Below are 18,614 nucleotides of genomic sequence, written 5' to 3'. Positions count from 1 at the left end.
AAATGAGTCCCCCCCTAAAAGTTTCCTCAGTGTCACGTGAGGATGTCTGAAGGGACTCTTTAATTATCTGTCATGAATCGAGATTGACATCCCGGGATTTAGTTTCACACGAGGCCATCAGTGCTCACTGTCTGTTCTTTATGCCTTTTGACACCACTAATATTACCAGATTAGCCATACCAGAGAGGCACTGATACAAAAGAAATGGGAGAAAGGGTACAAATATAGAGAACCATGTAGATAGGTGGTGGGAGAGAGGAGACGAGCCTTGCACTCTTTTCTGGAATAACTGAGAGCTGGGCAAGAGCCCAACCGCGTGTTTGGCAAGCAGGGCAAGTTGTTTCTAGATTCACAGACGTGATTAGCTAGCCATCCTCTGAGCCTCCACAGTGGATGCTCGCAAGATGTCTGGGTAAATAGAGCCCTACCCACTTCTACATTAAGAAACTTCTGAGATTTTTCAGTTGTTGACGTTAAAAAGGTATTTCTTTTTGGAGGGGGCCAGGTTAAAAAAAAACACATGACACAGATTTACCCTTTTAACAACTTTTTAAGTGTACAGTACAGTATTGCTAATTATATGCACTTTGCTGTGCAATCCTAGAGCTCTACATTTTCACCTTGCCTGACTGAAACTCTACCCATTAAACAACTCCCCATGCTCCCTCCCCAGCCCCTGGCAACCACCATTCTACTGTTTGCTTCTGTGACTGTCACTGCTCTAGGTACCTCATGTAAGTGGAATTATGCAGCATTTGTCTTTTTTGTGATTGGCTTATTTCACTTAGAATAATGTCCTCAAGGCTCATCCGTGTTGTAGCATGTGGCAGGATTTCCTTTTTAGGCTGCATAATATTCCATTGTATTATATAGTATATTTTCTTTGTTCATTCATCTGTCAACTGGCACTTGGGATGCTTCTACCTCTTGGCTATTGTGAAAAATGCTGCAATAAACATAGGTGTGTAAATATCTCTTCCAGATCCTGTTTTCAATTCTTTTTTTTTTTTAAAGACCAACTCCTTTAGACCCACAGCTGGCCTTTTTGTAATTCTTTCTTTCTTTTCCTTTCTATCCTTCCTCCCTTCCTTCCTTCCTTCTTTATGGCAGCGTTGGGTCTTCGTTGCTGTGCTAGGGCCTTCTCTAGTTGTGGCGAGTGGCGGCTACTCTTCATTGTGGTGCGCAGGCTTCTCATTGCGGTGGCTTCTCTTGCTGTGAAGCATGGGCTCTAGGAACGTGGGCTTCAGTAGTTATGGCTCCCGGGCTCCAGAGCGCAGGCTCAGCAGTCATGGTGCACTGGGCTTAGCCGCTCCGCGGCATGCGGGATCCTCCTGGACCAGGGCTCAAACTCGTGTCCCCTGCATTGGCAGGCGGACTCTTAACCACTGCACCACCAGGGAAGTCCTCAGATCCTGTTTTCAGTTCTTTTGGATATGTACTCAGAAGTGGGATCGATGGATTGTTAAAAAGTGATTTCTATTTCATTTGAAATGATGGGTGAATTTGAAGCCTTATTTTCCAAAGGCCTGGTCCCTAAGTCAATGTTTAAACACCCCAGCAGCAGCCTGTTTCCAGGTCTCCAGATACACTGTTGTTGAGAGGTGGCCTTGCCTGCATTTTTCTCATTTTACCTCACCCTCACGGTCACAGTCTTTTGCCAAGTTTTTTTTTTTTTTTTCAATGACTTGTGCCTGAATTCAAGATTTTTCATGATGTTTTCTCACTTGGCTCATTTTGCTTATTCTTCAGCCGCACCAGACACTTTCAATGTACAGAAACAAATCCAGAATAGAGATGCCAAGTGTGTGCAGCATTTGCGAGTGTAATAAACAGCTACCTCCAGCCTCACCTCCAGTGAACAATAAAAATGTTATGATGTTGGGTTGGCCATAGGAATATGCTCCATCCAAATAGGGTCCGCAGGTATATACACAAATGATATATACGTAAGTAAACAGCCACTTAGTACTTTTATATATAAACACCAATATACTGTTAAATGCTATTAATATAGGCAAGTTTGTGGAATTCCACATCATCATCATTGTGCTTTTATTTTTTTTTTCCAGTCACTTTAACTACATGAAACTTGTGTAGTGAGTAGGGGGTAGAAAGGGAGTGGAACAGGAAGGTGCTGGAGAGGAGGGAGGTTAAAAGGAATGGAGAGAAAAGAAACAAAAACATCCTCACTCCCTTCTCATCCTGCTTTAAGTGGAAACTCCAGCTGGGTCATTTCAAGAGGAAGTTACTGTCAGTGGTCCAGATATTGAGGTGTAAATTACCAGAAAGATCTAAGGCAGGTTTTCATCATTAAGAGAACACACAGCATCAGGAAATTTTTATGTCCATCTTTAGAAAGAAAAGGCAAAGACCACCAAGGAGCATGCAATTTTAAAGAAACATGATGCTCCCCAAACTGGAACCACACGGGGTAACCCCATTAATCACAACGCATGCATACAAGAACTGACGGTGTAATTTAAAGGAAAAGTTGCGGGCCTCCCTGGTGGCGCAGTGGTTGAGAGTCCGCCTGCCGATGCAGGGGATACGGGTTCGTGCCCCGGTCTGGGAGGATCCCATATGCCGCGGAGCGGCTGGGCCCGTGAGCCATGGCCGCTGGGCCTGCGCATCCGGAGCCTGTGCTCTGCAACGGGAGAGACCACAACAGTGAGAGGCCCGCATACCGCAAAAAGAAAAAAAAAAAAGAAAAAAGAAAAAAAAAAAAAAGTTGCATTCAACGGTTGGCCCACATTATGAGGCTGGGAATTCAGAGAGTTGATATGTGACAACAGAACAATAAAGCGCATTAAGTTTCAATTCCATGTTAGAATGTCTCAGAATTTGGTTTTGGTCCCGCTGGCGCATCTTGCATGCTCTAAATTCCCCAAATTCACTACCCAAATCAGAAACAGAATTTTTCTCCACAGAACTTCTCAGATTGCTCAAGAAAATATCATTTCTGCCCATTAGAGTGAAGGAAACAGGAGATGACACCAGGCCTCACACCAGATCAAAGCTGTCTTGATCAGCAAATTAGATTTTCAGCCTCTCCCGGCATGGGTAGCAGATGGGCTTTTGGACTCCACAAAGTTGGGGATGTCATCTTGATTTGGTGAGATGGGGTGGGTATTCAGGTCGAGTCATGCTTCTGCTGCAAAGAACCATCCCTTTTTCTCATCCTAAGCTCTTATTTCTGAGTATTTCACATTTCGATTCCTTGGGCTGATTGGATCTTTTATTCTAGCCTGTTGATGTAATTCTCCAGGGAACCTCAGTTCAGATTGAGGCTGGCCATAAATGACAAGTCTTTACACAGTTAGGAGTTTCTATCTCCCTGATATCTTGTGATCTGTTTTATGTTGAAGGTGCCATATTGTCTCATATCTGTTAAAAGAGCAACTGAACAGATATTTTTAAAGCATGAAATGATTCTGTCTGTTAGGTTGAATTTGTTTCTGGTGTTGATTTGTACTTGGATGAGAAAGGTGCCAAAAAAAAAAAAAACCCAAAAAACAAAAAAAAACCCTCCTGTTTCAGACACAGCTCTGGAGGAGGATAAGGGCAGAAACTACATCTTAAATGTGTTAATGAATAAAATAGGAGAAGCTGATTTATTAAGCACAGCAAAATATAAAGGAACCAAAGACTAACTAATGCTTTCTGTGTTCACCAAAGTCACAAAGACTGGTGTAAAATTCAATTATGACTGACAAGGCCACACAAAATTCCACTCCCATGTTGCAAAGAGAATCTGTAACTGTAAAGTGCAAACGTAAGGTTTTGCTTATAAATGAGAGGTTGCTATCACTGAAGAAGGATCCCATCTTACATCATTTTTTGAATCTCTATAATGTTCAGTTCAGTGCTGGGTACAGAGCAGAGGTACAGTATTTATGTGTTAAGTTGAATTACTAGTGTCAAGCTCCTTTATACTCATTTTGTTCTATATTTTAAACTCTCCCACTTATTAGGAAAGACTTCAAGGTTACTTCTTTATCGATTCTCCAAATAAGACTTACCTAAACTTATAAGCAGCCTACAAAAATTATGTGTGTATGTGTATATATACAATCCAGGGGCTAAAGTATAGCCATTTCTCTTCCTACTACTATTGCTAACACTAGCTGCACTGCTTCTAAAACCACCACCACCAACTTGCAAAGAGCAAGGCAATGAGCCATAGGTGTGTATGTGTGCACACAGCTGTATATAAAATTATATTTGATCCACAAGAACTCTGCAAGGAAGATATATCAATACTATTTATTAACTAAGGAAATGGAAGCTCAGAGAGATTCATGAGCCCAATGACATGCAGCCACTGAAGAGCTGGTAAGTGGTGAAGTATTAAATCCTGAAATGGCAGCAAAAGAAAAAGCTGAGCTACAGAGTATAGTCACCCATGAGAGCAAAGGTGGCAGTTCCAGACCATCACCAGCAATTATGGCGAAACTGGCCTTGGGATCCAGCCCCCGTCAACCAGTGGGTATCGCCATTCTCCTTCGGGCCACAGTCAAAATCAGAATTTTTTAGGCATAAACTTTCCTTCCTTCTTTTTAACATTCTCAAGAGAATATGGATCAGACGTCTATACAAACTAAACACATCTGGATTTGCTAGTCTTTTACTCATGAAAAATCATGACATTTCCCAAATCAAAAGGAGAAACAGAGAGAGGATAGTAATGACTGCATCTGAATAACAAATTCGTTAGCGGAGAGGGTACTTTCTGCAAAAGGAAATGTGTAGCTGCTTAGGAATATTAAAAGCAATAAGATAATTCCTCCAATGGAACTGGTCTTTCAGGCCAACCCTGAGATACCCCAGGCAGCAAGTTTGTTTTGAACACAAATAAATAAAATGAAATCAGAAGAGGGCTGAGCAGAGCATATATTTAAACCTGGGCTCACAAGACCCAGGAGGAATACGATGGCCCCCATATTCCAATCACTGAGACAAATTACTAGAGGAAAAAAAGACAAAGGCTGAACAAGTCCCAAAAGAAACAGATAATTTGATGATGGGAGTGACTAGGGAGAGAGGGGAGCTTTATCTCTAACAAAGAACTTGGGAGAAATTCAGGAGGTAGTGAAGGGTTACATAAAGACAGGATCTTTAAGGCTCCTTGACACTAAGGATAGTTGGATGTACAGCTTTATATAGCAGGATTCCTGCAGGCAATTTCCTATGTGAAATGTATTGTCAAGTACCCTTTGCCTTTCTCCAGCCTACAAGTAGAGGAAGATTTTCTGAAAGACAGAGATTTTCTGAAAGACCTGCCTCCTGTGACTGATTAAACGCCTGTGAGGCTTCTATCTTTCTCAATGTCAGTGACTCCTGAACATTTATCAAGCTCAGGCTCTGGGAAAGAACAAAGTCTTCAACCTCAAGTGGTTTCCATTCTAGCATGGAAAACAGTCAATAAAAAAATGTATAACATCATGTTAAGTAGCTCTAAGGACGCTAGAAAGAAAACTGAACAGGATAAAAGAGTAGAGTTTGGGGGGAGGGGAGTGTTACTCTTTCAGGGGAAGGTGAAGAAGAACAGCCTCCCTGATAGGAAATCTGAGAAGAGGCATAAATGAAGTCGTTTCTGGGAAAAGAGTGTTCCTGCCAGATGACACGTGTCGCACAGAAGGGCCCTGGTTTGAAATCACACAAAAGGCAAAAGGTAACTTTGGGGAGTTCAACGCCAGGCCACGAGAATTAGCCACTTAGACTGGCAAAGGGCTTAGGTGTTTTGCAAGAAGACCGATCGATCATCTGAGGGGGTTAGGAAGAGGTCTAACGGCATGAAATTCAAAATTAGTGAGCCATAAAAATAAAAATGTGCTGTTCAATATAATCACCAATAGTCCCATGTGGATATTTAAATTTAAATCAGTTAAAATTTAATTGGAATGAAAATTAAAGTAAAAGTTCTTCCATTGCACTGGCCACATTTAACATGCTCGACAGCCACGTGTGTCTAGTGACTACCATTTTGGCAGTACAGATGGAGAACCTTTCCATCCTAGCAGAAAGTTCTACTGGACAACGCTGATCTAAAGGACTATGAAGCAAATTGCTCATTGTATTCGGAGTGTATAAAATTTGAATACACTGTCATCAAGAATATAAATGAAAGTAAAGGTAATACATTTAAAAATTAAAATTACTTTCCATATTAAAAAAGAACGAGGGGGCCAAGTCGTGAAAAACAGTGGATGCCTATATAGTCCACATACTTTTCTTTTTTTTTTTTTAATCACTGTGAAGAGAACCCCAAACAGGCAAGAAAAGCACCATTCTTTTATACAGCCCCATGCTGGATGTCCCTGGAAAGGATCTGGGGCATGACAGCACACTGGTTACAAGGTGGGCTGGGGGTTCAACACAACCTTGGTTGGAATCCAGACTCTACCACTTACTACATGTGTTTCTTTTAACCTTTCAAACTTTAGTTTTCTCATCTGTAAAGTGGGGACAATACTTGATCTTCCTGCATAATGTTTTGGTGATACAAAGAGAGGATGCATTCAATGTGCATAGCACACTGCCAGGCACACATTAGAAGGGCAAAAAATGTTATATTTATGACATGTTAATATAACTATAAAAGTACTACATGTCTGGCATGGAATAAAATGTATACGGTGTTGTTAATAAAAACATTATTTCATAATAACCAGTCACTTCAACTGATTTCTATTTACCTTACAGGGGAGCTTCTTATCATAGTAATCTTGATATTTTGGTTGCTTCACTTGCTATAATAAGGTTCAAGGCCATCACTGATCCGAATCTATTAAAGCATGTGTGGAATACCAAGGTCCACAACTGTACAACAGTGATGGTAGGAAACCAAGGGATGGAGACTTGGCTACGTTCTGAAACTCAGGGCAAGGTTTTCCTATTTGCACACCATGAAAAGGACAAGAAAAAATTATTTAACCAAAGTGCTTTCCCAGAAGCAGTGAGATCTTTCCTCTCTCCTGGATCCTCAGCGTCTGCCTCAGTTCAACTCACAAAGGTCCTCTATGAATGAAGAATGACAACTGTGCTCTTCTGAAGAAGTTGCAAATGACAAAAGGAAATGGATGGACTGGGGAGTGGAGCCCCAGAACAAAGGGAGACACTGCTGTTCCTGTAACACTCAATCACGGATGGCACTAACAGGATGCGGGCATCTCTGAGGGACCACAGACATCTGGTTCAAAGCGTGGTGAAGAAAAGGTCCCAAGCACAGAGAAGGATTATTTGTCATTCTGACATCTAGAAGGAAAAGGGGCAGCTGGACCATAAAAGCCTGATGTTGCCGCCAACTCTACTCATGTTCAAACTGTTAACGTGTTTACCATCAAAGTGCCATTCTTTACGGGGTGGGTGGAACAGATCGTGATTCTACAGATTGCAAAAAATGAAGGTGCGACAAGCACCTCTGTTAACAACAGCTGGAAAAATGACCAGCCTAAGCTCCCACGATACAGAAAGCTACACTGACTTAGGGAACAAGGGTACCAGCCACTTACTAGGTGGCTCGTTGCCACAGGCGTTGTGTAAGTACCTATGCTCAGTATATTGCTATCTTCATGAAAATTTATGAGGTTGGTTCTGGCTTTACCTCCATTTTACAGATGAGGAAACCAAGACTCGGCAAAGGTTACTTAGCCACTGAGTGGTCTGTCTGTAGCTAGAGATTATAATTTGAAACAGCTACCACATTCCTCTCCAACTGAGGGTAACCTGGAGATTCAGGCAAAATAAGAGAATCTGAGAACTGGCTAGAGAAAAATTAGTAATAAAATGCTGCCATGAAAATGGGAGAGGTTAAACAAAAGGTAGAGCCAAGTAAAAGTTAAATAGATAAATTTATATACTGAGTGAGTCAGTAAAGGTTTTGATATCAGAAGCAGCAACTAGGGAAAAGTGAAATATGACCTGAATCAAGGATATTGACATTAAATCATGGTGTCCATCTTTCCTCTCAAGCCCTATCCCTCACCACAGAATGATTGATTTGTCCGTCCGTGGAAGAATCCTAAATGACCACCCAGTCAATGGAGGTCACAGCAGCTACCACACCATGACAGTAAATAGTGATGAAAAGCCCAGGAAGGTCAAGTGTAAGGAGTAAATCTCAGGGTAGCGATTTTGAGGTCCCTCTATCTGCACTGTGCTCTTCCATCTGGGACCCGGCAACACTTCCTTCTTCCTTGATATTTTGCCCACTGGATTATAATCTTCTCTTAAGGAAGGCACTTATGGAACTTAAAAACACCTCTCTCACAACAACTGCCCCACAGGAAATAATAGCACTAGATGGGCATATTTACTTTGAAGCAATGGTGAGTTTTCATTAACATGCCTTCAGACTCTAGAAGTTTGGGAAGACAATTCTTATTCCAGAGAGTTTTCATCAGGATATTCATGATGCAGAACGGATGGATGCCACTCAGAATTAGTGGGCCTTGACCAGGAGCTCTGATAGATGAGCAAATTTGAAAGCCAGAGGAACATTCCTAGATTAAAACATTTCCATAATGATGGTAAAATATCACAGAGCATCACTTTCCCATGAAGAAAGCCATGGAACTTCAAAACTTGTCATCTCTGTATTTTCTCCTTTTATATTTCACTTTGTATTGTGGAATATGTTTACTGACGTATAATGGAGGTACTTCCAGGGTTACTCATGTGCATATTTTTAACCCAGTTATTATGAAGGGATTAGAGAAAGATGGGGACAGATGGGATATGCATAGGGGTAGGCAGTTTTTATTTAAATCAATCTGAAAGGGCCTCCCTGGTGGCGCAGTGGTTGAGAGTCCGCCTGCCGATGCAGGGGATACGGGTTCGTGCCCCGGTCCGGGAGGATCCCATATGCCGCGGAGCGGCTGGGCCCGTGAGCCATGGCCACTGAGCCTGCGCATCCGGAGCCTGTGCTCCGCAACGGGAGAGGCCACAACAGTGAGAGGCCCGCATACCGCAAAAAAAAAAAAAAAAATCAATCTGAAAAATGTAACTAAAGAGGATAGTAAAAGGTAGCCGAGAAATCAAACGTGAAAATCCTATAGTAATCAGGAATCAAGGGGAACCAAATAGATATGAATGAAGAATTACAGGAAGGGGCTTCCCTGGTGGCGCAGTGGTTGAGAGTCCGCCTGCTGATGCAGAGGACACGGGTTCGTGCCCCGGTCCGGGAAGATCCCACATGCCGCGGAGCGGCTGGGCCCGTGAGCCATGGCCGCTGAACCTGCACGTCCGGAGCCTGTGCTCCACAACGGGAGAGGCCACAGCAGTGAGAGGCCCGCGTACCGCAAAAAAAAAAAAAAAAAGAATTACAGGAAGGAGGTAGTATCTTATCACCTCTATTTCCACCGCTGTGTAAAGCCAGAGGGAGCATTGCAGAGTGAACCAAACCTGCGTGAATCACAGGATCTGAAAGCAGGGTGCTGGCTAAATGCTAAAAAGCGTCATGTATAGCAGCTTAGCTCCACTTTAGAAAGAAACCCTGAGACATTTTATAAAACCATGATCAGGAAAAGAGCAAAGTGCAAAGGTGACTGAAATTTAGAGTCAGTCGCACAGTGTGGGGCATCCTAAAAGTCAAGACCTTTTTTGAGCACCAATGGGTCAGGTAGTGTGCAAAGCACTTTCTATCTACTTCCTCATAATCACTGAAATAACTCCATGAACTAGGTATTACTAAATGCCCTCATTTTACAGGTAAGGATCTTAAGACAGAAAAATTAATGTATCCAAAGTTACCCAGCTAGTAAATAGTTCCAGAGTGAATGAAACCCATGCAGGCTGGTCCTGCAAACCTGAACTCTTAACCATTTTACCATCTGCATAGTGAGCAGAGCATGTTGGTAAGCAGATCACACAGGACTACTGTGCTTCTCATTCAGACAAACTCTGTGCTGCAGTGTTAGAGAAGCACCTTTTACATAGGTTTAGGTCACACTGAATTCGTTGTACCTACTTTGAAACCAAAGTACTCAAGCTGAAGTTCAAAGGCAGTATGGGGACACAGTGATAGGGACCTGGGCTGAGAATCCCACCCGGTCTCTTCTCTGCCACCAACTCAAAAGGTGAATGTAGTCCATTCATTTGTCTTCAATAAAACTGAAGCTTAATCATGTCTAAGGCCACATTCAATGCTGGAATGTAATGACCCAGACAGGCTTTTTCAATGACTTGGTAACAGAATGGTAATATTTACAAATACCTGTGTTGAGTAATCAGCTAATCTTTCTATTTCCATATATTACTTGTGCATATAAACGTATGGTCTCCCTTTGTGTTTCAAAGTGAAAGATAAATAAACCAATCATGCCAGACATGCAAACGTCACATACTATTTTCTTATCATAGGACTCTCCGCTGCTGTAGGTTGTGGCCAGCGTGGACGAACACTCTTCCAGGTACCAAGGCTTCTTTCCACTTTCGGCTGTGCTGCTGATGGAGATGGTGTAGATGCTGTTGGTGTAGCCATCACAGGAGCAGTGGTCTTTGCTCCTCCCACCATTTCCCGATGCCCAGACAAAAACAGAGCCGAGGCCTCTCCGCCCCTGCACACAAACAGAAAAACTCAGATGATGGAAGACATGGGTCACAGACTCTAGATGAAGACAAGATCAATATCAACATGGCAGAATGAAGCATTTGCAGAAGGAGTACGATGCGACATTAATAATGTGCTGGATCTAAGCTGCTTTCTGAAGTAAGAGGAGTTGCTTTTAAAAACTAAAATAGGACTTCCCTGGTGGCACAGTGATTAAGAATCCACCTGCCGGGGCTTCCCTGGTGGCGCAGTGTTGAGAGTCCACCTGCCAATGCAGGGGACATGGGTTCATGCCCCAGTCCGGGAAGATCCCACATGCCGTGGAGCGGCTGGGCCCGTGAGCCATGGCCGCTGAGCCTGCGCATCCGGAGCCTGTGCTCCACAACGGGAGAGGCCACAACGGTGAGAGGCCCGTGTACCGCAAAAAAAAAAAAAAAAAAAAAAAAATCCACCTGCCAATGCAGGGGACACGGGTTTGATTGCTGGTCCGGGAAGATCCAACATGCTGCGGAGCAACTAAGCCCCCGTGCCACAAATACTGAGCCTGCTTTCTAGAGCCCACAAGCCACAACTACTGAAGCCCGTGCACCTGCAGCCCGTGCTCTGCAACAAGAGAAGCCACCGTGAAGAGTAGCCCCCGCTCGCCGCAACTAGAGAAAGCCCGCGCGCAGCAACGAAGACCCAACGCACCCAAAAAAATAAATTAATAAATAAATTTATTAAAAAAAAAGACAAAACTAATCTGGATGCAATGTAGAGCATGACGACTATGGTTAATACTACTGTATTGTACATTTGAAAGTTGCTAAGAGAGATCTTAAAATTTCTCATCACAAGAAAAAAAACTGTAACTATGTATGGTGATGGATGTTAACTACACTCACAGTGGTGATCATTTCACAAATATATACAAATATTGAATCATTAATGTTGTATACTTGAAACTAATATGTCAATTATATCCCGAGTCAAAAAAGAAACTAAAATAATACCTTTCACTGGATATAGTCATAGAAGTAACAAGAGCACAAACAATGACAATCATAAGGGCTAACATTTTACTAGGTACCTACCGTGGGCCAGGCACAATTCTAAATGTTTTACATGAATCAGACTGAATTCCTCCAACAACTCTGTGAGAATGGTACAATTTTTGTCCCCATCACACAGATAAAGAATTGAGGTACAGAAGTAATGCTTTTAAGGTCACAAGCCAATAAGTGGAAAGACAAAATTTGAACCCAGACAGCTAGACCTCAGAGTTGGAATATTATTAGTCACAATGACCATAGTCATATTATATTCCTATAAATCTTCATCCACATGAAGTGGCGGCTACTATGTACCCTCATTTGATATATGAGCAATGTGAGGTGCACAGAGGTAATGTATTTATTCTGAGATCACATCATCAATAAAGGGCAGAATTTGGGATGATGTCCTTCCTGTCAGAGCTGTGCTTCCTCTATGCATGGCAGGGACATTAATCATGAGGGATGTTATGGATGCTACCAGAAATAAAAGGCTTTCAAGATCAAATATGTTTGGGAAATTCTGAATTAAGCAAAATTAAACAGGTTCCCTTATTGCAGAACTTCTAAGAGTCTTTAGTGAGTGACGGTTCCTTGCAAAACTAAGAGGGGGGCACAATCTGAAGTAATTTCCAAACATATTTGACTGTGGATACCTTCTTCAACCAGATCCAAGAAGTTTTTCTTACATTCTTTATGTGAAAACTTGGCATAAACTCAAAGACTTTCCTAAGGTCATAAAATAATTAAGGAGAAGAAGCAAAGTAGCACACAGATGTATTGAAGCATATGGACTATTTTTCTCTGTAAGATGAGATCTTCAGAAGAAAAGAGAAAAATAAACCAAAGTGAAGAGCATCTCTCAGAACAGTTATAGCTGAATCCTTCAGAAATTCTACCATTTTAAAACTGCAAGGCATGCTGGAGGACACGTAGGTCAAGTCTATCACTTTGTAATTCGGAAGTGAGAACCAAAGTCACAAAGCTAGTGATGACTAAACCTCTTCTTTCCAGGCCCCAACTCTTCTGGTGTCAGGTGGAGGAAAAAGTATTTGGAGTGTTGTCCTGGAATTTCTGGAAAAAAGAGCCAAGGAAAGAGAGATGACAAATAATCTGGAGTATCTTTGATAAACTCTCCCTGACCTTGAATCCTCAGGGAACAGAATATTTATGACAGGATTTGACTTGACCTGAGCATGGATTTCTTTTTGCCCTTCAATGTGGAAAAATGCAATATGATTACACAGGAATGGGAAAAATTCATGAAGAGAGAGGGGGAGAAACTTCTGGATGTTATTGCCACTAGACAGCTGGACCTGGTTTACCATCCTTCAGTTTCCCATCCAAATATTCACGAAACATAGAGAAGGATGCAAAAATCACCAACCCATCATAAACTAAGGATTTTGTCCAATGCTTCCAATTCTCCAGAGGGAATTACTCCTCACTATGGTGTGGACGGCCAGATTGAGCAACTCTGGTGACTGACTTATGTCTATATATCAGAGACAGAATGCCACAGCCAGGGAAGAATAAGAAGGTTCCATTTCATCACCAAAATGTGCCCTCCCCATCACACACCGAGGGGCTGTGTCACTGGGAAAAAGCACGGTCACAGCAGAGCTTTACCTGACCTGTCAACAGAACACATGAGATAATGACAAAACCTACCTGGTTTAAACAGAACCATAACAAGATAATAGATTAAAACCCACAAAATGATGAAAAAGCACATATGGCACAATCACATTTATATATCTATGTAAAATTATGACTGAAAAGATCTCTAAAAACATGTTTCATTTTAAAAGAATATTTAATAAGACAATGTTTGGAAGGTACTTTTATGTTGTACTTTCATTACAAAAGTAGGATACGAAATGATACAGTGTAGTCTCAGTTTAGAAAAAAGTGTATGTGCGTGTGTGCGCAATGAAGTTAACGTGTAGTACAGTTTTACGCTTAAAGCTACCATCAAGTGACGATGAAGTAGAACTTACCCTGTTCGGTAAGATTAGGAAAGAATTTTATTTTCTTTTTATACCTTCCTTCCATGACCATGTATGATTTTTATAAACAGAAACAAACACATTTATTCCTCTATTGAGAGGGAAAACCTAGGGCTAATTCTTAAGAGATATTTATTTATTTATTTATTTTAACATCTTTTTTTTTTTTTTTTGCGGTACGCATGCCTTTCACTGTTGTGGCCTCTCCCGTTGCGGAGCACAGGCTCCGGACGCACAGGCTCAGTGGCCACGGCTCATGGGCCCAGCTGCTCCGCGGCATGTGGGATCTTCCCAGACTGGGGCACGAACCTGTGTCCCCTGCATTGGCAGGTGGACTCTCAACCACTGTGCCACCAGGGAAGCCCAAGAGATAATTTTTGTTTTATAATCAAGGGGAGTTTTATACATAGAAGGTTCACTGTGCACTAAAAACCACAGAGGCTAACATGTACAGAAACTATGCACCAAGCACTGTACAAACATTATTCTGCACAATTCAAGTCTATATCATTATTTTACAGATGAGCAAACTGGGAATCGGAAATGCTCACTAAGGCCAGAGCCAAAGCTTAAATTCAACTGGGCATGGCAAAGGCAAAATCCAAAGGAGGGTATGGGGTCAGTAACTGCCTAAAGGGAGCCAGGGAGAAAGGAGTCACTGAAAGGGGAGACAGAGGGGCTAACAGGAGTTGAAAACTGGTCAGGGGACTCGCCAACCCATGTCGGCCCTGCAGGGAAGGAGCCAGGGGAATGTGTGCTGAGCAAGACCCCGGTCTCTTCCTCCCTCTCTCCCATTTTTTGCCAGTGTATCCCAAGGCTGAACCCCAGCAGAAGCCAGAGGACCTGGATCCCATAGAGATCAGTATCCTAGAGCATGAGGCTTGTGGAGAGAAGGGGAGAAGGGGAGACGGGGAGCTGGAGGGTTGAATGGAAGACGTAGCTTCACATCCCCAGTGTAACTGTGTTTGAAGATAGGGCCCTTCAAGAGGTAATTAAGGTTAATGAGATCATAAGGGTGGGGCCCTCATCAGACAGGACTGGCGTCCTTTTAAGAAGATGAGACAACAAAAGTGTGTGCATAGAGGAAAGGCCTTGTGACAACACTGTAAGAGGGCAGCTGTGTGCAAGCTGAGGAGAGAGGCATCACCAGAACCTAACTCTGCTGGCACCCTGATCATGGACTTCCAGACTTCTGGCCTCCAGACAGTGAGAAAATCCACTGTTGTTGTTTAAGCCACCCAGTCTGTGGCATTCTCTGACGGCAGCCAGCCCGAGCTGACTAACACAAGGTTAGAGGAGGAGATAAAGGATGAGGCGCACCCCTGTGGAGGCTACAGCACATACAGATGTTGCCACCACTCTGTCTACAAGGCAACCTGACCTTTGTGCCTGTGTGTATGCCTGATGATTAAAATCCCAGAAACAAACAGACTGAATCTGTGGGCTGAAAATGCCATAAAGACAGCTGCTAAAGATCTAGGGGGCTGATCTGAAACAATTAGCAATTCAAAGGTTTATTTACTACAGATGCACAGGGAATTTTCATTAGTGTGCAATATTCAGAAACCAAAACATATGTGGTAAAAAGAAATCTGGACATTTCTCTAAAGCTCAGAGTAATTTAAGAATTAAATCTTAATGTGGGATGTAGGGAGAAGGGAAGGTGGGCAGAATATTATAAAGAGAAAAGAAACTTTGAGACACGTATTTTCCCGAAGTGTAGGAAATAACATTATTGTATAGTTCGGTAAAGTACTGTGATTACAACTGGTTATATTAATATAACTTTGAAGGAGGAAAGGAAAAGAATCCTCCAATTTAACTGAGTGCCAAGTTAAAAGTTAGTAAATTTACAGTGAAATATACTGTGAAATCCACACAGGACCAATTTGACCGAACTCTAAAGATTTTGTGTATCTAATTGTGTATGTGTTTCTTCTCATGTATGCCCTAGAAAAGTTAATTTATATATGCCATAAACATTATTATTAAAGGCTAGAAAAAAAACTGGATTTTCTTGTGGTTCAGGTCAGAAAAGGCTACTTTATGCTGGGTTATCAATTAAATCATACACTGCAAGTCAGGTTTAGAGAGGTATAGACTTTAATGGAACTAAATTTCTTTCTTTAAAACGGTGTGATAAATTTTCAGCCAATACAGCTAGATTGTATTTGATATTTTAATACTACTTCTTTTCCATATTGCTTAGAAAGTAGAGTTGACCCTTAAACAATGGTGGGGGACAGGGGTGCCAACCCTCCGCACAGTTGAAAATCTATGTATAACTTAGAGTCAGCCCTCTGTATATACCGTTCCTCCATATCTGTGGACTCAACCAACTGCAGACTGTGTAGTACTATAGTACTTACCACTGAAAAAAAAAATCCGCCTCAAAGTGGACCTGTGCAGTTCACACCTGTGTTGTTCAAGGGTCAACTGTATTCTTAAAGGGACATGACTAAGTGACCAGCGGCTTCTTGCAAAATACAAAAGATGGGACATTGTGCTGGGCACTTTCACATCTATTAATTAACTTCAAGCAAATTAGACGTGCATTTTTACAGATTAAAAAAACTGAGTAACATTAAGTAATGGGCACACTATCATGTTAGGAGAGTGGGGTGGAGACAGGAGAGGGAGACCAGTAAGTCTGATCAGAACCTACATATCTGTATGTGTCGACATGAAGAGACACAGTAAAACAACTGTAGGAGGAGAAACTCTCTTTTAAGTGTGATGTCTTCCAAGTATAGCCTGATACCCAGTTTGCCAAAGCTCCTCATTGCTTGGCTCCCTGCCTTTTTCTGATCTTATATCAGAAGAGGAGAGAGAGAAAGAGCGCAGCCCTCTATGGAAGCTCTTCCATATGTGGTTCACAGATAAAGGGGCTTCAGGTTGGAAGAGGTTGGAGAAAGACAAGGACACCTACAACTATTCGGTAGCTGAGACATGAAGAGAGAATTGTTCATCTTTTAAAGCTCAAAAGCATTCTGACAAGCATTTCCAAAATAAATCCTGTTCCTTAACAGAGCAGGGTTCACTGAAAGAAATAGGTCTGGGTCCAGAATCATGATGTAAAGGCAAAACAACAGCAACAACAAACTTTGGAAAGGTTTTTGTAGTGCTCACCCAAGATGTTTGTTTCAGAATTTAAAAATACATATTGCTTTTAAAATACTTAATAAGTCTTTGAATCATGATCATCAGTAGGACAGATGATTCATATGGAAATGAAGGCTCCTTAAAGGTGACCTGAAAAGTAATCTGAAAAGAAATATAATCCACAATTGAAAACAAATCAGGAGCACACAGCTTCCGATGCCTTGGAGACAACACTGGTGTAACCTGGTGGGAAAAAGTCTTCTTTGGGAAGACACCAAGAGAACGCAGTCATGAGACATGTAATCAGAAGTCTCTGGGAAAGACTAAAGCCCAAGACTTATTTCTTCAACCAGTGCATTTGGGCAAGATGGAGATGGGGGTAGGGAAATTAATTGTGTGAGACGGAATTGGACCCAGGAAATAAAGTGGGTCACTCCCCACCAAAGCCCAAGGGAATGGAATGAGGCAGATATGAGACGCTTTTAAAGGAGTAAAAGAAGGAGACGTGGCCTCTGAGAGTCAGGAATCCAGCGATTAAGTGCTGCTTTTATCAGGAACAATCCCATGCTGAAGTGCTAACTTTGCCAGACACAAGTATCCTCACCTGGAAAATAAGCACACCTGACTCTCATTTTTAAGATCTACTCTACAAGCCGGAATATCCGATGTGCAGAGTATACAGGTTTCACTTGATTCCACTCTGCTCTCAGAATGTTTAGTTATTGTGCTCTCAGAATTACTAAGGTAAACAGAGGAATGACTAACCATTTTAAAACCAAACTGTCGGACTTCCCTAGTGGTCCAGTGACTTACAAAAAACACTCTGTGGGAATGTCTTCACCAATCTCATTTTATGCTACTTAGCCTATCAAAGGATGGTTGATGAAAGAAAAAGACTGGAAATACAAATGCAGTTAAAGAAGGCTTTTGTGAATGGCAACCTATTTCTCCACATTTTTGTCTCCCTGCCTTTTCTCAAGTGATAGGACTTCATTCCCCCCTCTTTCTTCCTCTCCATCTCAACCTCACCCACCTTTTCTGCCCCATGTCAGGTTTTCTGTATTCTGATTTGCTGTGTACACAGTAGGTCGCTATATATATATATATATATATATATATATATATATATATATATTAAGATATATATATATATTATATATATACTCATACATATATATGTATAATATATATATATTATACATACATATTAAGCAATTTTTTATGTTCTGTTGACTTTTTAGTAACACACTAAAAATATTAGATGCAGTTATTCGTGATGATATTAATTTTATCCGTCACAAATGAAAATCCATTTTATACGTTTCCGGAGCATACCAAATGCAGTCGACTTCCCTTTTAAAGGAATAGAGAGCCTGATTTATGATTGTGGGATCAGCTGCTGGTGACAACATTTGTAAGCATTTCTGGTAAAATGCCACATTTAAAAACGCCACTTATATCTACATTTAGGGTCTTTCCATGATATTCTTTGTGTTCTAGTGAAGGAGCAGCATGATGCACTGAATTCAGGGAACCCAAAGGTGACTTTAGCTCAGTTTTCTAAAAGGACACCTGGAGTCATATGGCCAAAGACTAGTGTAAAGAATAATCAATTAACACCGCAAATACAGAACTACCCCAGAGTCAGGTTCCTGATAAAAAGCTACTTTTATATTTATTGTGTGAATAGAAAGAAGAAAAAAACCCAAATTGAGTTGCTTATTCACCACATTTGCCAGAATATAAATTCAATAGAGCATCAGCTCACTGAAGGCTTGTAGAATCAGTCCTGTTATCAGAGCTTCCCTTTCTTCAGAAGAGCTGACTTGGACACAAAATACAGCTTCTTACACTTTATCACCAAGTGCTCGATGGTGTAACCCTTGGCTCCTGGGAGTAGTATTACATCAGGGTAGATTTTGT

General features: G+C 41.6%; 1 protein-coding gene across 2 annotated transcripts in view; it reads right to left on the bottom strand.

Moving 5' to 3' along the window:
• The window catches only part of PCSK5 (proprotein convertase subtilisin/kexin type 5), a 467,730-nt gene that overhangs the window by 271,197 nt on the left and 177,919 nt on the right, over positions 1-18,614 (bottom strand). For both annotated transcript variants that reach the window (XM_081236835.1, XM_081236836.1), the window contains exon 8: positions 10,344-10,556. In XM_081236835.1, coding sequence (XP_081092961.1) covers positions 10,344-10,556 — 213 coding nt within the window. The remainder of the gene's footprint in view (positions 1-10,343; positions 10,557-18,614) is intronic.

This window comes from Mesoplodon bidens (assembly GCF_964165515.1).
Source record: "Mesoplodon bidens genome assembly, chromosome: 6".
NCBI classification, from domain to species: Eukaryota; Metazoa; Chordata; class Mammalia; order Artiodactyla; family Ziphiidae; genus Mesoplodon; species Mesoplodon bidens.
This window is presented reverse-complemented; position numbering and strand designations above follow the sequence as displayed.